The sequence below is a fragment of the Schistocerca gregaria genome, chromosome 4 (genome assembly GCF_023897955.1).
Source record: "Schistocerca gregaria isolate iqSchGreg1 chromosome 4, iqSchGreg1.2, whole genome shotgun sequence".
Taxonomy (NCBI): Eukaryota; Metazoa; Arthropoda; class Insecta; order Orthoptera; family Acrididae; genus Schistocerca; species Schistocerca gregaria.
The window spans coordinates 521,373,274-521,396,792 of record NC_064923.1 but is presented as its reverse complement, the minus strand read 5'-3'; the positions used below and the strand labels follow the sequence as shown (position 1 = coordinate 521,396,792).

Below are 23,519 nucleotides of genomic sequence, written 5' to 3'. Positions count from 1 at the left end.
ATACATCTCGAGTAAAGTCCTGGCATAATTAAGAAAAATTATCCTGCCAGTATACTTCGCAACCTTATTAGAGTCTTTCATTGTGCAGGTCACAATGTTCTGCTTGATAAATGAAATTATAGCATTACTGGTGAAGCATGTAAGGAATCTTACCTTCATCACAGAAATCAGACAGTTGTATTGAGATGCTGTGTCACAGGCATGGAACTAACTGCAGACTGGATGAATATAAAATGTAGAAAACAACATGTATTGGTACTGGGACCCCTCCTGTTCATAACATAAATACAGGGATTGTCCAGATAGTAAAGTGTCACCCTTTTAATTTCAATTTTTTTTAAATTTATTGTTCATAAAGGTTCAACAACTCAAAATACTTTGAAGTATGATCCTTCTGCATCAGTATACTTTTATCAGCAATATTTTCAAGCATCATAACTTTCTCAAGCTTCTCAATCAAGACATTCTTTGGTGAAGCAATCAAAGTAGTTTCCACATTATCCACTGACTCGGTGCATTCCTCTGTGATCCCTTTTTAGCCAAGGGAACCACAAATAGTCCACTGGAGCCAGATGGCTAAGGTACTGTAGTCACACTGATAAAGGTCGGGTAGCCCATGACAACAAAGGTTGTGTGAGTTGGCACATTTTTGTGGTGCTGTTTCCACAAAGCGCAGATCTCCTGTCAGACATGGGCTACCATGTAATTCAGTCTCTGGAGCACTGCCTCGTAAAACTGAGCATGTTGAATATTTCCAACATCAAGCAAACACTCATTTAAGTGTCTGAATTCAATAACTGGTGCACACAAGTCACATAGTCATCCATTGACAATATTGATGGGCGTCCTGCGCAGGCCTTGCTGGTGATCTCCTCCTAAATTTCTTGACAAACATCTTGTGCCACCTGTTTGACTGTGGTCTGGAAAGGCTTCTTCAAGCATTCCAAATGTTTCTAGTGGTGTCTTGTTGAGCTACATGCAAAACGTATCCCAAATGTTTCTAGTGGTGTCTTGTTGAGCTGCATGCAAAACGTATCGCATAGGTCTGCTGTAAAGATTTCTCCATCATAAATTCAATGTAGAGATTCGTGGAAGAATTTGTCCTAACCCTCCAAGAGCATGGAGGCAATTAAGCAACCTACCACTGGATAGGTCCTACCCTACCCAATTGGTCCAGCCACTCTGTGAAGTATAGTCTCATCACAAAAAATTATGATGCATTACTTTCTGGACATACCCTGTATATGACTTCTTGCAAAAACCTTGACGTTTGCTGACAAAACATGAACACCATTCAAGGGCTCACAATTAACTTATGTGATGATACCTGAACATATCAGCAAGTGGTTTACATATGAGAGTATAAGGCTTAATCTCACAAAGACTCACATAAAATTATTTCTTGCAAATGATAATGACCTGTTAGCACCAGAAGTAGGCATCAACAGACATCCACTAGATGAAACACACTGTATAAAATTCCTATGGGTCCAATCAGACAAGTTGGAACAATGAGGGCAACATACTGATAAACTAATGAAGAAACTTATTTCAGTGTGTGCATCTCTCACTGTACTGATCTACATGCTGGGTTATTTTGAATATTTTGTCTCCTTTTCGTCTTTTGAAACTATCTGGAATACTACACTTGTGTCAAATAAATTATTTATTCAACACAAGCAAACAATAAGAATACTGATCCATTACAACTAAGGATTCAAGCTTCATAAATTCTATTCCTTCTTCTAATGTTTTTGCCTTATACCTTTTGTCAGCTTCAGAGTGAGCAGAAAAACTGCTGGTATGGCTTTTGCTCCAACCTTTACTCCCACATGGCCCTGCTACCTGTAGAAAGGATATCTGTGGTGATGAGAATTCCCTTGCCCATTATGCTGAAGGTCTCATTAAGGCCTTCACAAACAAGCACTAACATTCTCTGCAGTGATGAGAATTCTCTTACCCACTATGCTGAAGGTCTCCCTAAGGTCTTTACAGACAGGCACTAACCCCCAGACCTATTCCACAAACATATTTCCCATACCATATTCTCACACGCCACTAATCCTTCTCCATCCCAAATAACTAGCTGCAAAGGTGCATCATCCATGTTAGCCTAGATTGGAGCAACTGAATCATATCCCTCACCCTTCACCAGGGAGTTGATTCTCTAGCGTCATGTCCAGAAATGTAGTAGTAGTAGTAGTAGTAGTAGTAGTAGTAGTAGCTTTATTGATCTTGAATCTCTTTTTACGAGTATATAGGACATGTCAAAGAATTTACAAGTTTAGACCAATTTAAAATAAACTAATTTGTGTACACATATATGTACAGACTTCTAGTTAGACATAATCTTTAGATTTACTCCTGGTATACAATATTTTTTTACAAATAACTTATTAAAAAAAGTAATGCCACACCGTTCACTCATCTCTCACTATCAGTCACTGCACGCACTATACACACATTGTTTCGTATCACTTCAGTCATTACACACACACACACACACACACACACACACACACACACACACACACACACTGATGATAATTGTGCCACTTTCTGTACTGCAACTTCCCATTTGCTACCCTGGAAAACTGAGTTAGGAGCACTCCATAATGAGTGAGATGTTGAGCTCAGAAAGAGGAAGAGGGTCATCCCTTCCTAGTATCCTTCCAACCCTCCCCAAAGCAGTATTATGGCACCTAGTAAACCTACACAACATCCTAGTCAATCACTGTCCCACTCCCACTCCCAACCCCTTGCCATAAGGGTGCTATCACTATAGAAGACCCAGGAACAAGACTTGTCCAATCCACCCATTCAGCACATCCTACTCCAATCATGTCACAGACTTATCCTATCCCATGAGAGGAAGGGCCACCTGTAAAAGCAGCCATGTCATAAAGCATCTATGTTGCAATGACTGCACAGCTTTCCATGACCACCAGCTTGGTGTCCACCAGAATGAATATCCACCACTAAACTGTGGTCAAGAAGAAAGTTGATCATCCAGTGGCATAACTCACATTGAACACAATGTGCTAGAGCTCAATGACTGCTTTTCAACCCATGCCGTGTGTATTCTTCCCTCCAACATCAGCTTTTCTAAGCTGTGTGTGTGTGTGTGTGTGTGTGTGTGTGTGTGTGTGTGTTTGAGTGTATTTACACTCTAGCTTGTCAAAGACTTTGTTCCAAAAGCTAGTAAATTTTTATTCTCTTTTTTATGTGCCTCTTGGTGACATAACACTTCTGCTATTCAGTAAGTGACCTCCTTTCCTTCAAAATATTTACATTTAAAGAACTTTCTTACATATGAATATTATAATTGCAGATTTTCAGTACTGTGGTCGGGGTGGATATGCGGACAATGAAAAAAATTCCTGGATTTTTCCCAGATTTCCCTGTTAAAAATACAGTTTCCCCCAGGCTAAAGTACAATCTTTCGGTGTTAAGTGACAGTATACTTTTCCTAGGAACTGTAAAACTTATCAGTCCTTTGATTAGTTGTGGTTTTACACACAGGTGTAGAAATTCCTGGCACTTTATAAAACAAAATGCAGTGGGAAAAAAGACACTTTTTGGAATGGTCTTTGATGTGCAGTAACATGTATGCTGTATATTTTTGTATTACAAAAGTATAAATTTGAATTCCACCAAACACCACATGTTGCTTTTTGAAGCATTGTAATCGAGTTTGTGATGTGCTTTTGGAAGCCTGTCATAGTTCATGTCACATGATCTCGCCAGCCGATGACGATGGATATTCACAGCATAGGACATGTGGTGTTGTCACCCAATTGCAATATCACTGTTGAGTAGTGCAAACACACAAATAGGAAAAGTTAATTGTTTAAATTAATTTATGTAGTATTGCTTAAAAAAAAAAAAGAAAATGAAAGAAGATTAAGAAGAGTCTCAAAGATTAATAAGCTGCAAGAGAAGCTAAGCTATTACATATAATGTTGATCTTTTTTGCACATGTTACATTTTAAAATATATGTGGGTCTCGCAGGAAGCGTGCAAGGGATAAGTCACTGCAGTCATGCTATCCTCTGTGCCCTTGGTGGCTCAGATGGATAGAGCATCTGCCATGTAAGCAGGAGATCCTGAGTTCCAGTCATGGTTGAGGCACACATTTTCAGTTGTCCCCATTGAGGTATATCAACACCTGTTGGCAGCTGAGCGTTTCGATAAATTATAATTTCTTTCTAGAGAAGTTGCATCATCATCACTGGTATCTGTTCTTTCAGAACAGTTACTGTCTTCATATAAGATACACTACACACATGTGCCAGTAAAATTATTAATAATGACATAAATGTCTCATTTTCTAGGCTTGAAATTCATCTGAATAATCATCCTCAAAGAATTGATTATTAAATGAGGGTCAAATGTTCTGTGATTCAAGAAATTCATTGTACATTCTCGTACATACTTTATCTTGCATAAAAGGAAATTTACTTTGAAAGTAACACTTTTCAAACAACCATTTGCAATATTTTCCCATGACATGCTACAAATAGAGCTGTTTCAGCAGTTGTCATAGAGTGCCAAGTAACAGGAGTCACCACACTTGGGCAGCTATGATGATGCAGGAAGCCCATATGTTCGTACCTGTAAAAGATCTTACATTATGTCACAAAACAAACATGACATCAGATGTTACTCCAAGAGCATCAGAATTTTGTGAACCATACTAAAATGTATAATTCGGCTTAAAGTGTACTTTTGTATGTCAAGATTTGGATGTAAATATTCTTGGAGTACCAGTACTCTATTATCTCATGTTTGGTTCTTTGTTATGGCATAATATCATACATGTTAGAAGTTGAAAACATGCACTCGAAAAGCAACAAACAGTTGACACTAGCAAATAGTGGGGAATTAAATTCTTTCATTTCAAATAAATTGACTGCCACAGAGGAACAGATTAATAAAAGCCAAATTTCTTTAGCAAAACCAACAAAACTAACTTTCTGAAACTAATAACATATTTCAGCCTTCCATAATTATGTGAATATATTTTAATTCACCTGATAGCTCCCTTCCACAGTAATCCATGTTGTATTCATTTGACGTGAGAGCAATAAACAAAGAGGAAACAGAAAAATCACTATACGTAAACACAGGGCACATGCAGACTACCCACCTTCCCACTACATCTCAGATGGCTCTGCACCATCAGACCCAGACCAATGATATTTTCGAACCAGTGCAATATTATATCTAGATAGTGCCCCCCCCCCCCCCCCCCAAGCCCTCCTACAAACGTTTGAGGTAGAAAGCAAAAAATTAAAAAAATTAAAACAAAAAAAATAAAAAAATTAAAAAAAATTGCCTTTTCAAAAATATGTTAATTTTGTAGTGCATATCTTTCTGAACAGTCTGGTACATAAAACATGTGTGTTCAATGAACTGTAAGACATGTTACTTGGTCTTAAGTGTGCCAAAGTGCAGTGACATGCCCCTTCACACAACATTCTTCTATCGCACATCACTTTATTTCTGTCTGTGGAATTCAAACATGTAATATTTTGTAATGGATGCCATCAAACTATCTTCAGGACAGTGGAAATTAAAACATCCTGAGGTGTTCTCTTGCTCCCAGTCAGTCAGTTTGACATCCTGCCCCTCTTTCAAAAAACTCGCAATGAGATTATTTGTAACTGGGAGAAGAAGTATTCTTCAGAAAATTTGCACTCTTTATTGCCTGTTAGCCAATAACTTTGTTTTCTGCGTCATAAAATTTAATGTAGAATACATAAAACCAAGTAAATCAAACAATTAAAAATCCAGGCTGGAATGTAAGAATACCAGAGAAGGAAAGTGGCTACTCACCATTCAGTGGGGATGCTGAGTCGCGATATGCTCAATGAAATGATTCACACACTCATAGCTTTCAGCCATTAAGCTTTTGTCAGCAGTAGACACACGCACGCACGCACACACACACACACACACACACACACACACACACACACACACACACACACACACACACACACACACACGCGCGCGCGCGAACGCAACTTGGACACTCACATACACACACACACACACACACACTAACGCAATTTGGACACACAAACGCAACTTGGACACACATCTGCAGTCTCAGAGAGCTGAAACTACACTGTGAGCAGCAGTGCCAGTGCATGATGGGGGTAAGGAGGAGGCTGGGGTGGGGAGGGGGAGGGATAGTATGGTGGGAGTGGCGGACAGTGAAGTGTTGCAGTTTAGATGGGGTTTGGAGAGAAGGTGCGGAGGGGGGTGGAGGCAAGTAGCAGAAAGGAGAAAAATAACAATAAAAAGAAATTAAAAGAATGAGTGTGGCAGTGAAATAACGGCTGTGTAGTGCTGGAATGGGAACAGGGAGGGGGCTGGATGGGCGAGGACAGTGACTAATGAAGGTTGAGGCCAGGAGGGTTACGGGAACATAGACAACAGGGTGGTCCACTTGTTTTTTGGCCACAGTTTGTCCATGGCCATTCATGCGGACAGACAGCTTGTTAGTTGTCATGCCTACATAGAATGCAGCACAGTGGTTGCAGCTTAGCTTGTAAATCACATGACTGGTAGCCCTGCCTTTGATGGGATAGGTGACGTTAGTGACTGGACTGGAGTAGGTGGTGGTAGGAGGGTGTGTGGAAGAGGTCTTGCATCTAGGTCTATTACAGGGTTACAGGGATATGAGCCATGCGGTAAGGGATTGGGAGCAGGGGTTGTGTAAAGATGGACAAGTATATTGTGTAGGTTCGGTGGACGGCGGAATACCACGGTAGGAGGAGTGGGAAATTCCCGGATATTTCCCAGATCTCCTGATTGTCACAGGTTGTATACACCCTGGTGGTAATATTTGAAGTGGTGTATCTTAAAAGTATAGTACTGTTTGGTACAATTTAGTTTAAATAAATTACAAGTACCTGGTTATCGGTGATTCGAGCTAAGTGGACTGATGAACCAGCCTGACCCATACCAAACTGATATTGCTTCACACCTTGTTTTTCAACCAAATAAGGACCTGCAGTAGAAACAAAGAACTGAATGAGAAAAGATTTTGAATTTTGTACAAAACTACTTATCATACAGACACAAGTTTAGGCTCTTTTTATCGAAAATTCTGGTCTCTTGATAAGGGAGGCATGCATTAATGGTTTTATTACATTTGTACAATCCTGTCATACCTCTGTCTCGGAAATTATGACACTGTGTTATATTGTTGTACTGTCTCACACTCATGTAGGTAAACTTCAACATTGAATGGAAGAACATAATACAGCAACTTCGGGATTTTGAATGAAAATCAGTTATAATGAGACAAACATAATTTTTAATTGACACTTGCCATAGAGCCAGATATTGTTTATAGCTACTGCAATGAACACCAATAAACAAACATAAGAGAGAAAATAACATAGATGCATTTTATAAAATAAATAAGTTTTCAAAACCAAGCATAGCAAATCATTGTCAGGTGCATGACAGTGAATACTTTCCACTGTAACACTAGGCCTTCTTTCTATTCAGTTCCAGTATGGAGCATGGCAAGCCTGTTGCTTAAATGTTGTTGGATATGCGATGCTTAGTCTAATGTTGTCTTTGCACTTCCTGTGGGAGCAAAACATAGGGGGTTGTAGTATATTTCTAAATTCCTCATTTAATGCTGGGTCTTCAAATTCTGGGCAGGCTTTGGTGGAATAGTCAACCGATGTGTTCAAGCATCTGCCAGTTCATGTTTTTCAGCAGTTCTGTGATACTCTCCCAGGAATCAAACAAACATCACCTATGCTGACTTCTTTGGTGAAGTAAAGATAGCTGATAGCGTTACATATTTGTTTGGTAGAAAGTAGAAAGTACTACATAAAAATAGCATCTGACCATTCATGCTGTTTGCATGGTTGTTAATATAAGTATTAACAATGTGAGTAGATTGCATTAGTTGTAACTGGCTGTTAGTGTAATTTGTAGAAGTAAACTGAAACTGCTGGTTTTGCTAGTTAATGATAGATAAGAAAATTATGATCACTTTTGATGTGGTCCCCTTCTTTAGAAAAAACAGCACCACACACCCACCACTACCACCAGACTATGGTGCTTCTATGGGTAGTCTATAAGTGCCTTTCATGGCAAGCGTATATGGTTACTACTTTGATGCAGACACACTAGAGTCGTCCAAGTTTAAAGCAGCGTGTTCCTATTGATACATGGACTATATATTTGTGGTGTGGTAACATGGAATAAAAAAAACTGAAGAGTTCCTGGAGTTTTTGAATTCAATCCACCCTAATAAAGTTCATGAAGAAATTTAAAAAAGAGGGTCAGCTAATTTTCCTCGATGTATTAATTTTCCTCAATATATTAGTTAAGAGAAGAACAAGCAGATCCTTGGGTCATCCCTACATCAGTCCATCACAGTATGGTACAAAGATATTTTGTATAAAAGGCTGTACCATAGAGTTTGAACTTGGTCAGACAAGAAGAGCCTCACTGAAGAGTTACAACATTTAGAAATAGTGTTCCGAAGGAATGAGTACTCTGATTAACAAACTGAGCAGGTACTGTAGTCAATTCCAAAACCTGAGGAAGACACTGAGAATGAGAGAAAAAAAGAAGCCAAAAATTTCTTTGTCTGCCTTACACTAGCCATGTTATATCAGCAAACTTCAACAGAAACATGCCAACTAGAATGTTTCTCACTGCCAACAAAGATAACAGGTTCTCTTTGTAGTACAAAGGTGATCTAGATCTGCAAAATCAGTGTGTGTATTGCATTCAATGCAAATGCGAGATGTCATGCCTAAGCAAATTACTGGAATAGTTGAGGAGCAGTGCAACAAACACCAGTGACAGACCCCACTACAATAACCAAACAAATCATGTGTCACCAAGCACAACCTCAAATACAATCATGAAAAAAAACACAAGGAGACCAACATAGTGGTGCAAATGTTTAGTTTCTGGGGCAGCACAATCAAAGAGTCTGTTGAAATGATGATGTTAGAAAACCTAACAAAGGTGACACATCTTTGAATTTCAATGAGGCTTGGGACTGGCACTTAATTTCTTAAGATCTCACTGGCCACTCATCCACCAGAACTAGAAAATGCTGAGAAAATGAGTTTTTTCTGGAATAATGACGAGTACTCTGCAAAACAATCAGTAGCATATTATGTGGCAGGCTCTAGGGGGTTGATTCTGGCTACAAATAATGGTGCAGCACCAACTACACTTCACAGTGTGGTTGGAGTCCAATCAAAGAGTAGGCATACCAACATAGCTCACGACACCTGAGTAAGTCAGTGAAATATTGTACACAAAACTTAATCAATAAATCAGCTGTACACCTGAAAGCCCACCACTAATAGCTGGTATTTAACATACAAAAGTGCATTACGAATGATCACAAATTTGTCTTAAACATGGAAGAGTATTACAGAAATGCTGATAACCTTGAATTGACAGGCACATGAAAATAGACACTGGCAATCCTGTGAAAGCCCACATACAAAGTGTCAAGGACCAGTATTACATGAGCCTAAGAATATACTACAAGATCCTACATACTGTCACATCGTAACCACACTCAAGGTGAATCTGAGAGCAGGTATGTCAATGAAATACAACACAAAGTATGGAAAGCACATTTACTATGAACACCAACATACAACCAGATCAGAACTGAACTCCTGGGTGGAGAGTGCTGTTATTTACAAAAACATGAAATATTTGAGGATAAACAAAAATTACAAACATGTGCTATTTCAAGATCCTTTCAGAAATAATATATACTAAATAAGAAATAAGAGAAGTGAACTGGTTACCAGCACCACACCAGTCAGTAATGCTAATCACTATGCCCACTGCATGCATTACATCTTGCAGCATTGGCGGCTCTCAGAGAGAAACAGCAAGCTACAGTTTCTGAAGTTCTCATTAGAGTTGACTACAGTGCCGCCGATCTAAATCTTATCAATGGTTCTCTATATAGAAGTTCAGGCAGATCCTCAAGTTCTGGTTGAGCTGTCACATCTTCTATGCTATGGCGGGCATCAAAGGTAGCCCTTCACATTGAAGCTTTGTGATTATCGACTGGATCTTCCTCAGTTTTCTTTATCTCCCATCATTGATCTATGCCTCGGGACTATAGTGGGACTTCATATGGAGGACATGGATAATGTCTCCACACTTTTCCCGTCTTGGTGAATGGCTTTAATAATTAACTACTTAGTGACATCCAACAAGTAAGCTTTGTGATTATCGACTGGATCTTCCTCAGTTTTCTTTATCTCCCATCATTGATCTATGCCTCGGGACTATAGTGGGACTTCATATGGAGGACATGGATAATGTCTCCACACTTTTCCCGTCTTGGTGAATGGCTTTAATAATTAACTACTTAGTGACATCCAACAAGTGATACAGGATATGATATGATCAAAAGTAGTTCTTTAGTAATTTTTCAACAGTCCCACTTTCTTCACAGGCAAAAAATCCACACCCTGTCTTCCACACTGTATCTCACTGGCTGGAGATTGGCATTATAATACTCTTGATCTTTCTAATGGGCATATGGGGTCCATGTATCCATTTTTGTTTTGGTCTTACAATCTGGGAGCAGAAAGAATAGCATGATGCCTGTGGCATCTTGCTTCACTGTGTTACATATGAATGTCACAATGACAGTATTGTATCCCAATTTCTCTGTTTGACATTAGAGTATATTGACAGCACATCTACAGTGTCTGTGAGGTCATTTGTCTGTGGGCAATAGGCAGTAGTCAGCCTGGGGGTTACGCAATGTGGAAATTCTTCTGAAACTAGTCTTTACTAGGAAGTTCCCACAATCATATATCATCACATGGGGTGCTCCATGCTTCAAAATGATGCATTTCACAAGGAACCTTACAATTTTCAGAGATTCCGCAGTAGTCACAGCTTTGGTGACAGCATTGTGGGTGATTAGTCAGTGCAAACTTTTATACATCAACACATATTTGTTGATTTCAGAAATCTCAGGTCACTTCCAGTTCTGTGGAATGGCTCTGCTTCAGATGGGATTGGTACCAGAGGCAGTGTCAATAATTGTGCGACCTGCTTTCCTCATTGGCAGTCCTTACAGTGGCTCACGTAAGTGTCAAATGTATCAGAACAGACCTGGTCAGTAATACTTGTATGTGAATCTGTCTAGACTCTTCACAAATCCAGTGACCAGATGTTGGAGCATTGTGAAAATACTGCTGTATGACTGGTCATAGCTCAGCTGGGATAAAGAGCAACAATTTCTGCCCCAATGGACCATTGTTCTTCTTATAAAATATTCTGTTCCTTAACTCTTTGGTTGGTTCCTTCTTCTTTAAGACTTCTCTGGTTTTTATCATTGCTTGGTCTTCCCTCTGCTCAGCAGCAATGTAGCAATGGACAATATTTCGTATATGATGCCGTGTTCCATCAAAGGAATCACTGAAGGTCTGGCGACATCCTTGTGTTTGTGTCCACTTTCCTATACCACTGTGAAGTCATACTCCTGAAGCTTTAGAGCACATCTCGCCAGTCAACCTGATGACTCATTTGGGCTAATTTGATAGCATAGAGAATGGTGATCTGTCACAGTGCTGAATGGTTTGTCAAATAAATAGTCGTAACTTGTTAGGGCCAGAACAAATGCAAGACATGCTTTCTCAATTGTCGAGTAGATGAACTTACACTTGTAGAGAACTCTTGAAACATAAGCTATCACCTTTCCAGCACCTTGATGAATTTTTAATAGAACTGCACCCATTCGACTACCACTAGTGCCAGGGTCAAGTTCTGTCCTGGCATTCTCGACACAGATACTGTTGAAGATGTTAGCACCTCTTTAAGAAAAAAAAATGTTTGTTTATATTATTCCAGGAAAATATGGAGTCTTCCTGCTATTGTTCTTAAAAGGGAACTGCCTTGATGAAGAAGTTCTTTCATTAATCATGTGCACATTCCTAGAAAACTTCTCACATCACGAATGTGCTGAGGAGTTGGAAAATCCTGAAGATCATGTTTTCCTTTTAAGGTGTTCAAGTAGGTTGTTTGTCATAGCTTTGAAGGTGGCTAGAGCATTACACAGTTCAACAGCACAACTTTAAACTCATAAAGTGGCAATCAGTAATTATGACAGCAGTCTTTCCTCCTGTCAGCCTCTTCATCCTCACTTTGCCAACAACCTCCCTGCGCATTTACAGTCATGAAAAACCTTGCTCCTTTCAAGCAGCCATGGGTGTCATTAATCTTCAGTAGAGGATAAATATCTTTCTTTGTAATTATGCCCAGTCGTCAGTAGCCAATGCAGAAATGCCATGTGAAAGTGTTCTTCTTCATAAGGACTGCCACAGAGGACCAAGGACTCTCTCAAGGTTCAAAGTCATCTTCCTACATATTCTCCACTTCCTCCTGGATTACCCATTGCTCAGCTGCAATACTCCATATTTTGGGTAGATGATCCCCAGTGTTGATAAGGTGTTTCAACATGAGCCACTTGTTCTGCCTATTCTCCATTCTGGATTTGAAAGAATACAAAAATTGATGTAGAATGGCTATCACTCCATGTCATTGTTCCTCTGTCAGACTCCTTCACCAATAACACTAATCTGTCCTTTCTGGACTTGTTTGCCTTCTCCACCAAACATACCTTCAGGGATGAGTTGGGGCTCATCATGACAATTAGTGATCAAAACTACTTCGTGTCTACCTATTACGCTTCTGATTATCACTTGTTTGCAAATTTCTTTTGTGAACCTGAATAGTTATCGGCAATCCACAATAGCTTTACTGTTTAACTGAGCATCTTGATTAGGGACTGTAGCTTATTTAACTGATGATAGCCAGGCAACAACATCTTTAACAACAAACATTCGTGCAGAGTAATCTTTGGCATGTTGTAGTGCTTTGAGAATTTCGACATAAATTCTACAACCACTTGGCCTTCCTCCATCTAGAACCCACTATATTTTAAATAGAAGTGTGAGAGAGATGAATCCAATCTACTGCACATTGCATGTTTTTATGTGCAAGTCTAAAAACCGTCTCGAGCAAAATGTGGATGTGGCAGCTGAACGGCAGCTGATAAGTACCTGCTGCATGATCCATAGAGTTTCAGTGTATGTGTAGAGAAGAACATGTGCTATTTTTTGCTGGTTTAGTGACTGTGATGATTGTTAAGGAGAAATGAAGAAATGAGATCAGACTTTTAAGTAATTCAGGTGTTGGACTTGCTAGAAGCAAGATATGTTCATAAATTACGAGTGTTTCTTAAACTAACTTGCTTATAAATGTTAATTTAATGCATTTATGAACCTAGAAATATGAGGGCAATACAAGAAGATGGAGATATTTACATGTGAAATGTGAGAATGTTATTCTGTATAATCCAATACATCATTAATTGGTGAAAAAATAAAGTTTGTATATTTACTCCACACATTCTATCGTCAAAAAACATTAGAGTGTGGTGACCAGTGAAAAGGACTCAAAAAAATGGGAATTTTGAGAAGAAATCGAAGAAGAAGATATAATATGTTACCATAGCAACCAGATATAACATGACAAGAGAACTGTTTTGTGTAATTGAATTAAGTCCAAAAATCAAATGGAAAAATTTGTGGATGCAACAAAAGGGAAGATGTAAGGAAGATAATAACATTAAAGGTACAGGAAGAAGACCTCAATGTATTAGCCTAAGAAGAGACATGATGAGAGTAATTCAACTAAGAAGATCCAGTGGGGAGGGTATACAGCTCTCACACACATCGCGGCGTCACCGACGCAGAAACAACAAGCAAAGCCACCGGCACCAGTTGCAGTTCACTGGTGTTGACCTGCTTCCACAGCTGCCTACTGACGCTAATGTCAACACCAATGTCTGATGCCGCTGGCTTGCTGTTCACCAGTGCTGACTCGCCATCACATCCGCTTACCTACGTTGCGAGAATTCTACACTGAGTGAGCGCAAAGTAGAACATTAGTACCTTAGCAAAAAGTGATACAAACAGTAGAGTGACTTTTATTGGTGCAATTATTATACTTAGATTTTTTTTAAATGATTACTAGGTCTAAAGCTATTAAGAATATGGATAACTTAAGGCAAATGGAAGAAACTCAAGAACCAGTTATGGCTATAAGAGTAAGTAGAGAAACGCCAGACTGGACTGAGTTAGCAAATTTAATTAAACCACAAAGTGCGAGTACAAATACTGAAATTGCAACATTAAGTGAAAAACTAGATGCCCAGAGTGCAGCTTCAACTGCTCAAAATGCTGCTTTAAGTAAGGAACTAAATGAAACCTTAAGTAAAGAACAAGGATCAGTAAATTCTCAATTAAATTTGTTAAATACCAAAGTAGAATCGCAAAGCAAAGAATTTGGTAGTCGATGCAAAAGCATGGGGGGCTTTAAAGACTGAATTTGACAATTTAAATAATAAAGTAGAGGATTTGAAATTAGGATTAAAGAATGAAGCAACTAACTCTTTAAACCTCCATGTAAATCAACTGTTCACTGACTTTAGTCAGAAACACAATGATCATATCCAGGATTTGCTAAAAAGGTAAAATTTGATATTGAAGATAAATGTAATAATGTGGAATCTGAACTTAATGGAAGATTAGGACCATTTGAGAACATGTGTAATGTTAAGTCTGATGCTGTAAAACAGAGACTGCATACTTTAAAAGGGAGCATTGATAAGAATAGCAAATTAATATCAATAAACCAATCACAAATTACAGGTGTTAATACACGAATAGACAAATGTAGAAAGAAGTTTGGTTCAAAAATGGCTCTGAGCACTATGGGACTTAACTGCTAAGGTCATCAGTCCTCTAGAACTTAGAACTACTTAAACCTAACTAGCCTAAGGACATCACACATATCCATGCCCGAGGCAAGATTCGAACCTGCGACCATAGCGGTCACGCGGTTCCAGACTGCAGCACCTAGAACTGCTCGGCCACCCCAGCCGGCGTATAAAGAAGTTTCTGAGAGAGAATAGCTAACTCTTATATAGTAAAAATAAGTAGTTTGAAGGAACAATTTGAAGGGATTATAGATAAAAAAAGTCACTGAGAGAAACCATCTGGGAACATTTCAATGATTGCTTCTTCCAAACTTAAAGAGCCAGCAAGGTTATAGACAATATGTTGAAAGGGTTTCCTGTCTTTGGGGCTGTCTTCTTTCTCTTCTTTGATCTTAGCAACCATTTCTATTTTTTTTTCCTTTCTTACTTCTTTTTTCAGGACCTAACTATTTTTTCCCTCTTTCCATACTCATAAACTTCTATTGTAGAAGTCCTTCCTAGTCTCTGTGGTTTCCAATAATGTACAACTTATTTCCACATAAGAAGGCTGAAGAATCAGAACACACAAACACACTCACACACACACACAACAACAACAAAAAAAAAAAAAAAAAGCGAATATATAAACAATGAAGTCGCAGATTAGAATGATGTAAGAACCACCAAGGGTTGTAGGGGAGAAGATACATGTACATCTAAAAAGATGCACACATTGTTTTTTATTATGATGGTTCTACATCATCTATTTACATGAAAAGCCATCTCATTTTATATATAAATTTAAACATTGTGACAAGACAATGTCACCACTCGGCTGATAACCTGAGAAAAATTCATCATTGGAATATGCCGAGAAAGACTGCTATTAAATGAAGATTCCATACCACATATGTACATAAGTATAGAAAAACTATGACGATCTTACAACGAGTATACCTAAGGAGGAAGCATGTGTAATGAAGGAGAATGCAAGCCAGATTGGAGTTAACTGTGATGCTCATTTAAGAAAAGTCAGTTGTTGTGATAGTGCCACGACATTTAACAGTGCCACCACGACAGTACATGCAAACGGCGATAGAGGTGCTCCGCAAATCGGCTGAGCGCGGGAGCGCCACCTAGCTACGAACGGCGCCAGCCACATGTCAGCTATTGTTTCTAAGAGAGAGTGTTGAATATCCACGCAATTATTGTGATTAAAGGTTATAACACTTTTGGCGACGAGGATGGGATATTTTCACTGTGTTGTGGATTTGCGTGTTCGTGAAGGGGCAGACATGGAACAGCTTATGCAAGCGCTCATTGAACAACAAACACAGCTGACGGCTACTATTCAGGCTCAACAAACACAGCTAACGGCAGCGATTCAGGCGTTGTTGACGTTGCTTACTCATTGTCTGTCTTCCTCTTCTCTGCCTCCATTCCCTCCTTACGACGAGGCCACTGAAGACTGGGAGGATTATGAGAAGCGTTTGCGGCAACACTTCTTGGCTTTCAGCGTCGTCGACACTCCTATGTGTAAGTCGTTATTTCTATCTTGGATTTACCCTCGAGTCTATCAGCTGCTATCTCAGTTAGCTCCTCTGCGGGAACCTGCCTCCCTGTCCTTCCAAGAAATGTGTGACTTATTGTCTGACTATTATCGAAAAAACACCCACGTCGTTGCCGTGGCATTCTACCGGTGTTGTAAACAGCCCCATCAATCTTACCGGGCTTGGGCGGTGGAACTACACGGTCTGAGCAGGAAATGTCAGTTTGTCACGGACACACATCACGAGTCTTATGCTGATTCAAGGGTTAGGGATGCTATTCTACGGCTTGCTCCTGATAAGGAAGTTCGGCAACGTGCCCTACAACTGCCAAACCCATCGTTGTCGGAAGTTCTAAGCATCGCTCAATCCTTTGAAGTGTCTCACGCTGCTGGCGCGCAAATAGACACGTGGTGTGATGTAGGTGCTGTACAGTCAACTCTCGACACGGGCAAATTGCCTGTTTCACAGTAGAACGACGATGCGGCGGCGGTTCACTCATGTCAACAACGTCGCGTTGGGCCACAACGCTCGCAGAAAAACCAGCAACCACAGAAGCCGGTTCGTTCTGCACTTCCTTCTTGCCCCCGTTGTTTCATACAGCACGACAGGGCAGCATGTCCAAAACGTTGGGCCACGTGTAATTCATGTAGGAAAAAAGGCCACATTGCTTCTGTGTGTCAGTTCCTGTCGACGAGGACGAGGTGTCGGACATGGATGTTCACTGTGTGCTTTCTCAAACAAATAAGTTGTTTGTTACTGTTCGTGTTCTGCATAAAGACATCCGCATGCAAGTGGACACTGGCTCTGCAGTAACTCTCATTAATTCTCGTACGTATTTGGCGTTGGGCCCCCCTCCTTTGTCTCCAGTTACGCAAAATCTGAGGACTTATAATAAACAGAAAATTCCTATCATGGGCCAGTTTGATGCTTCCACTGCCTACAAGTCTGTTGTTCGGCCCCTCACATTTTATGTGGTGGATCATGCGGGCACTGAAAACCTGTTCGGTTATGATGCTTTCCAGTTGTTCAGGTTCTCCATTGATGATGATGTGCACCTCATATCTGAGGATATTCCATATCAACAGCTGGATGGATTGTGATCTGAATTTTTGTCCGTGTTCTCTGCTGGTCTGGGTTGTGCCAAGGATTTTGAAGCCCACATTACTCTTAACCCTACGGCTCGCCCCAAGTTTTTCCGGGCACTCCCTATTCCGGTGGCGTTGCGTGCACCTGTCAAGGCTGAGCTAGACAGGTTAACAACTTCAGGGATTCTCCTTCCGGTTACCTCCAGCGAATGGGCATCGCTGATTGTGGTGGTTTCTAAACCAAACGGGAGTCTGTGATTGTGTGGTGACTTTAAAGCACCTGTCAATGCTCAGAGCCTCATTGATACTTATCCTCTTCCCCGTCCTGAGGAGTTGTTTACCAAGCTCGCTGGGGGCCAGTTCTTTTCCAAACTTGACTTATCGGAGGCATACCATCAGTTTCCGTTGGACGCTACTTCCAAGGAATTTCTCGTTATAAACGCTCCTTGTGGGTTGTATCAGTATCAGCAGCTACCATTTGGCGTCGCTAGTGCACCGGCCATTTTTCAGCGGATTTTGGAACAGCTCACGGCTTCCGTTCCCGACTGCATAAACTATCTGGATGACATTGTTGTCACGGGGGCCTCCACTGAGGAGCACCTTCGTAATTTGCGTACACTGTTTCAGGTTTTGCATTCGGCTGGGTTGAGTTGCAATCTGGACAAGTCACAGTTCTTCCAACGCTCCATTGTGTATCTTGGTTTCCACTTGTCCCATGAGGGTATACGTCCTCTACGTCAGCACGTTGCAGCCATTAACGCTCTACCCCGGCCGTCTACGGTCAAAGAACTTCAGGCGTTTCTAGGCAAGATTGCTTATTATCACAAATTCATTCCATCCGCAGCAGCGGTAGCTTATCCTCTGCATCAGCTGTTATGCAAAAACGTCCCCTTCCATTGGTCCGATGGGTGTGAGCAGGCTTTTGTCCGCCTGAAGGCTCATTTGCAGTTGGCGCCTTGTCTTGCCACATTCCGTCCGGGTCAGCACTTGGTTCTGGCGACTGACGCATCACAGGATGGCCTAGGGGCTATTCTCGCCCATCGGTATGAGGATGGGTTGGAACGACCCATTGCCTATGCTTCCAAGACCCTCAACGAGGCGCAACGGTGTTACTATCAAATCAAAAAGGAGGCGCTTGCTATCATTTATGCTCTAAAAAAATTCAGCGTTTTTTTGTGTGGTTCTAAGTTTCACCTCATCACCGACTACAAACCGCTGGTCTCCCTGTTCAGCCCATCGGCGTCGCTTCCGGATAAGGCGGCTCACCGCCTGCAACGTTGGACCTTATACTTGTCTTGTTTGCATTATGAGGTTCACTATCGGCCCAAGGCCCAGCACGCCAACTCTGACGCATTGTCGCGATTGCCGATGGGCCCTGACCCTGTTTTCGATTATGATGAACTCCTCTGTTTCAACATTGATGAGGAAGAACATTGTGCGGTCGAGGGCTTTCCACTTACAGGTTCGCAGGTCGCGTCGGCTACTGCACGGGACCCGGTCCTGCGCCGGGTGATCGGTTTTGTTCAATGGGGTTGGCCGGACAGGACCAAGGGCCGAGCATCGGATCCCCTTCGCAACTACCATGCCTTGCGCCTTCGTCTGTCTGTTCGTGATGGTGTTGTTCTTCTGGCCACGGATGGCGCATCTCCATGGGTCGTGGTGCCAGCCTCTCTTCGCAAAGATGTTCTCAAACTGTTGCATGAAGGCCATTGGGGTATTTCTCGGACTAAGTCCCTGGCCCGCAGGCACGTTTATTGGCCCGGTATTGATTCGGACATCGCCCATATGGTTGCTGCGTGTGGCCAGTGTGCTCAACAACTGGCGGCACCTCGTACAATGCCCTCTCCATGGCCTGATCCAGCTAAGCCATGGGAACGGGTGCACGCTGATTTTGCCAGCCCTTTCCTCGGTACTTATTGGCTACTGTTGATTGACGCCTTCTCGAAGTTTCCGTTTGTTGTTCGATGTCCATCACCCACCACTGTGGCGACGATGCTGGCTTTCTCCAAAATCTTTGCACTAGAAGGTCTTCCATCCATGATCGTCACGGACAATGGCCCTCAGTTCTCTTCGCAGGCCTTCCGTGATTTTTGTACTGGACAAGGGATTCATCATGTTACAGCACCTCCCTTCCATCCGCAATCGAATTGGGAGGTCGAGCGCTTTGTCCGCACTTTCAAATGCCAGATGAAAAAATTCCTTAATGATTTTTCCACAGATGACGCTCTGCTGCAATTTCTGAGTTCTTATCGCTTCATGCCTCTGGGTGATCGCAGCCCTGCTGAACTCTTGCATGGCCGCCAATCACGCACTCTACTGCACCTGCTTCACCCTGTCAGGCCTCGTGCTGTGTCCCCTAGTGTGGGAAAATACTCGGTGGGTGCCGACGTGTGGGCACGAGGGTATGGATCTCGCCCTAAATAGATTCCAGGGGTGGTCAAGGCTCTTCGCGGCCGCCGGCTTTGTGAAATCCGTACGGGCGACGGCACGGTTGTTCGCCATTACGACCAGATGTGCCCATGAGTGGTGGCCACACCGGTGCCACCACCCCATCCTTCGCCTCCACCAGCCCGAGAAGCCAGTCCTGTTGCTGCTGCCGATCTACCGTTCATGTTGATGCAGCCGACGTATGCCGGAACCGGCCCCAGTGGCGACGCCGCCTTCTCTGGGACCCATCTCGATGGAGCACACTCCCAGGTCCATGACACCTATCGATGCTGCTCTGGAGTTTTCAGCCATCATCTCATCCAGGAGGCACATTCCACGCACGAGCTTCCGTCCTGGACATTTTCGACCATACTCTCGTGTCTCTCCACGGGATCTCCTCGGGGCCTCACAAGAGGCCATGGATGTCTCTGCGCTGTCCATGTCTCCAAGGAAATGAGTGTTTTTTTTTGTTTTTTTGTTTTTTTTTTTTCAAGGGGGGAAAAGTGTTGTGATAGTGCCACAACATTTAACAGTGCCGCCACAACAGTATGCGCAAATGGCGATAGAGGCACTCCGCAAATCGGCTGAGCGCGGGAGCGCCACCTAGCTACGAACGACGCCGGCCGCATGTCACGGCACGGCAGTCGAATACGAGAGACTGAGTTGTAATCGTGTGATCAGCTATTGTTTCTAAGAGAGAGTGTTGAATATCCACGCAGTTATTGTGATTAAAGGTTATAACATCAGTGTATCAAATACTCAGATAAGAATAGTAGGGTAGTGGAATGTGAACAAAATAAGTAGACTCAGTATTTACCATGAGTTGAATAATATGTGTAGACATAGTATCTACTAAGATTATAGAAATTGGAAAGTAGAAGAGGACTCTAGGGTATTAAATGAGGTACTAAGAAGTGAGAGTGAAGTGTAAAATAGAATTTTATTTTTTACCGGAAAATATTTAATTATAATGTTCATAAAGATGTGTACTAGGGCAATGAACCATGAGGCCTACTCATAAAGGAGAAGGGGGATGTACCCAGCATTTGCTAAAGATATAGCGCATGTGTTTTTACATAGAGATAGTATGACCTGTGGCCTGATGAATAGGGATATTTTATAAAGGGGCGTACCTACCAGAATCGAAGGAGAAAGTGCACTCATACGGTCAACCCATATGTAAGGTGTAGGTACTTATCCTGGAGGAAAAGGACTGTATGATGACAGACGTCACAAATTTAATAGGAATTATTCTGGTAAGTTTGAATTCTATATATCACTAGCATTATTATGTTTTGTGTGAATTTACAAGTGTCAAAAAGAACACTTTCATTTGCCCAGAGTTTCTCCAGACTACAAACTATGATAAATAATTAAACTAGTATGTACTAAAGAAAAAATTGTACATGGAATTAGAATAAGGAATAAAGTACTTAAGTGTCATGAACACCTGGAGTTTATGATTGGATACCAAAGGTTTAGTCCTCACAATTCCTGGATATAAGAAAACAAACTCCAACATTGATTGAAATATTCACATTTTATAATTAAAGTAAAATTAAAAAAACTAAGAAATAGCTAAATAATAAGAAAAACGGTATTCATGGTTATTAAAACACAAGGTATACTGTTGAAATATGAATTGTTATTATATGTGATATAAGTGTACGTCATAATGGTATATAAAATATCACATGTTCAATCTGAGGGGGGCAATATATAGTGCTTCCAGAATTTACGCATAAATTCTAGACCCACTTGGCCTTCCTCTGTCTTGAACCCATGATGTTTTAAATAAAAGTGTGAGAGAGATGAATCCAACCTACTGTACATTTTATGTTTGCAGGTCTAAAAACAGTCACAAACAAAATGTGGACATGGCGGCCAAAAGGTGGCTGACAAGTACGTGCTGTACAATCCATAAACTTTCAGTGTATGTGCAGAGAAGAGCCTGTGCTATTATTTGCTGGTTTAGGGACTGTAATGATTGTTAAGGACAAATAAAGAAATGAGGTTAGACTTTTAAGTAATCCATGTGTTGGACTTGCTAGAAGCAAGACATGTTCATAAATTATGTGACTGTTAAACCAACACTATTTTAAATGTATTTAATCAAGTCTAAAGAGAGGAATTGGTTGACTTGCAAACTTTTCAATATTTATGTGATAAATGGTGAATTTGTGGTTTGAGGAAGTTGAAATATACCAAGACTAAAGTAAAAGTATTCTGTAAGTATCCACTTGTTTAATGAGTATATATGTATAGAGAGAGAGAGAGAGTCTGATAAATTCCATTAACCATCAGTATTCTTTGGAGAAGAAGTTTTTGGAGATAGCTGGCAATCCAGAGAAGAACATCGGCAGTGCTTACCAAGTAAGTCAACCGAAGTGAGAGAGGTGTGAATTTTGCAATCCAACTTCACATCAGTTCTTGTCATCTAAAGCATTAGAATGTAAGCTTCATCAATATTGAACTCTGATCTTCCATACTCTATGACTGCCTGTGATGTGTGCAAGAAATTTCATCTGAGATGTTAGGATTATGTTCTGTTAAAATGATAAATTTGAAGGGATGGCTTTTGTCATTCATACATTTTCCTGGGCTGCTGGTGCCCCTGTACAGTGATGGGGAATTACAACATGTTGGGGAGTGACTTCATCCAGGGTACAGCCATAGGCTTTGTTCTATAGGTGAACTACAATAGTCTGCAGTTGACTGATCTGAAGGCAACTGTTGTGATAGTCAGCATCTGACAGTGTATTAATCATCAAAAACTCAGTTTATTTCTGTGCTGTAAAGGCACAGACCACAGCCAGTATCAGTGCTCTATCTAGCACATCTGCAGCCATGGTCAATGACCTGTAAACACAGCAGAAGCAGCCGATATTGTGCTGTCCATTTCTGAAAGTTGACGGTCGGGTCTGAACACTGACCACAGTTTGGTAAACTTTTCTGTGGTGCATCTTCCATGTAGTTAGCTTCAAACAGCTGTACTCAAACCCCCAGACCAGATGGGTAGGTCATCACAATGGCTGGCCTATGTTACAATGCCAGCCATGTGACAGCTGCTGCTGCGAGATTGACATCTTACTGACACAGTCATAATTGGTATAGCTGTGTTATACCATGCTGGATGATAGTATTACATGTTGTTTTTTTTTTCAATTTTTTGCCACCTCTGCCATCAGAGTCAACTGCTGCCTGACAACCCACTGAACAATTTGCCAATGCCTCAATGGTTTGAGGCAGAAACGGAGGATTATCTGGTTCCATACTGTTCGAGTCTGCCAGCTGCCTGCAGCTGCTTTCCAGCCAGTAATTTTGAGAAGTCATAAGATGGTACTGGTTGCCTCTTGCTGGTGACAGGAGCATGTCAAGTGCTTCGTTCAACCACTGTCATCTCAGCATCCACTGATATGGTATTCTCTGAGTAAGCAGTCTGCCATCTGGATTTGCACATATACTGTTGGGGCATATGCTATGCAGGCTGCTCTGATGCAAATCCAGTGCACAATGAGGCCAGGCCATGCACTGGACAAAGAAGTGAAAATACAGCTGTTCAAATCCAACAGAGAAGAACTGCAAGTTCACTGCTGTTTTTGCTCCAGCCTACAGTCACCTATGCTATCATCCAAATGCAGGGTGGGAGTCAAG

At 41.2% G+C, this 23,519-nt stretch overlaps 1 protein-coding gene across 2 annotated transcripts in view; it reads right to left on the bottom strand.

The window, feature by feature from the left end:
* Window positions 1-23,519, bottom strand: part of LOC126268028 (integrin alpha-PS5-like) — a 554,707-nt gene that overhangs the window by 357,544 nt on the left and 173,644 nt on the right. For both annotated transcript variants that reach the window (XM_049973448.1, XM_049973449.1), the window contains exon 5: window positions 6,924-7,021. In XM_049973448.1, the coding sequence (XP_049829405.1) occupies window positions 6,924-7,021 (98 nt within the window). The remainder of the gene's footprint in view (window positions 1-6,923; window positions 7,022-23,519) is intronic.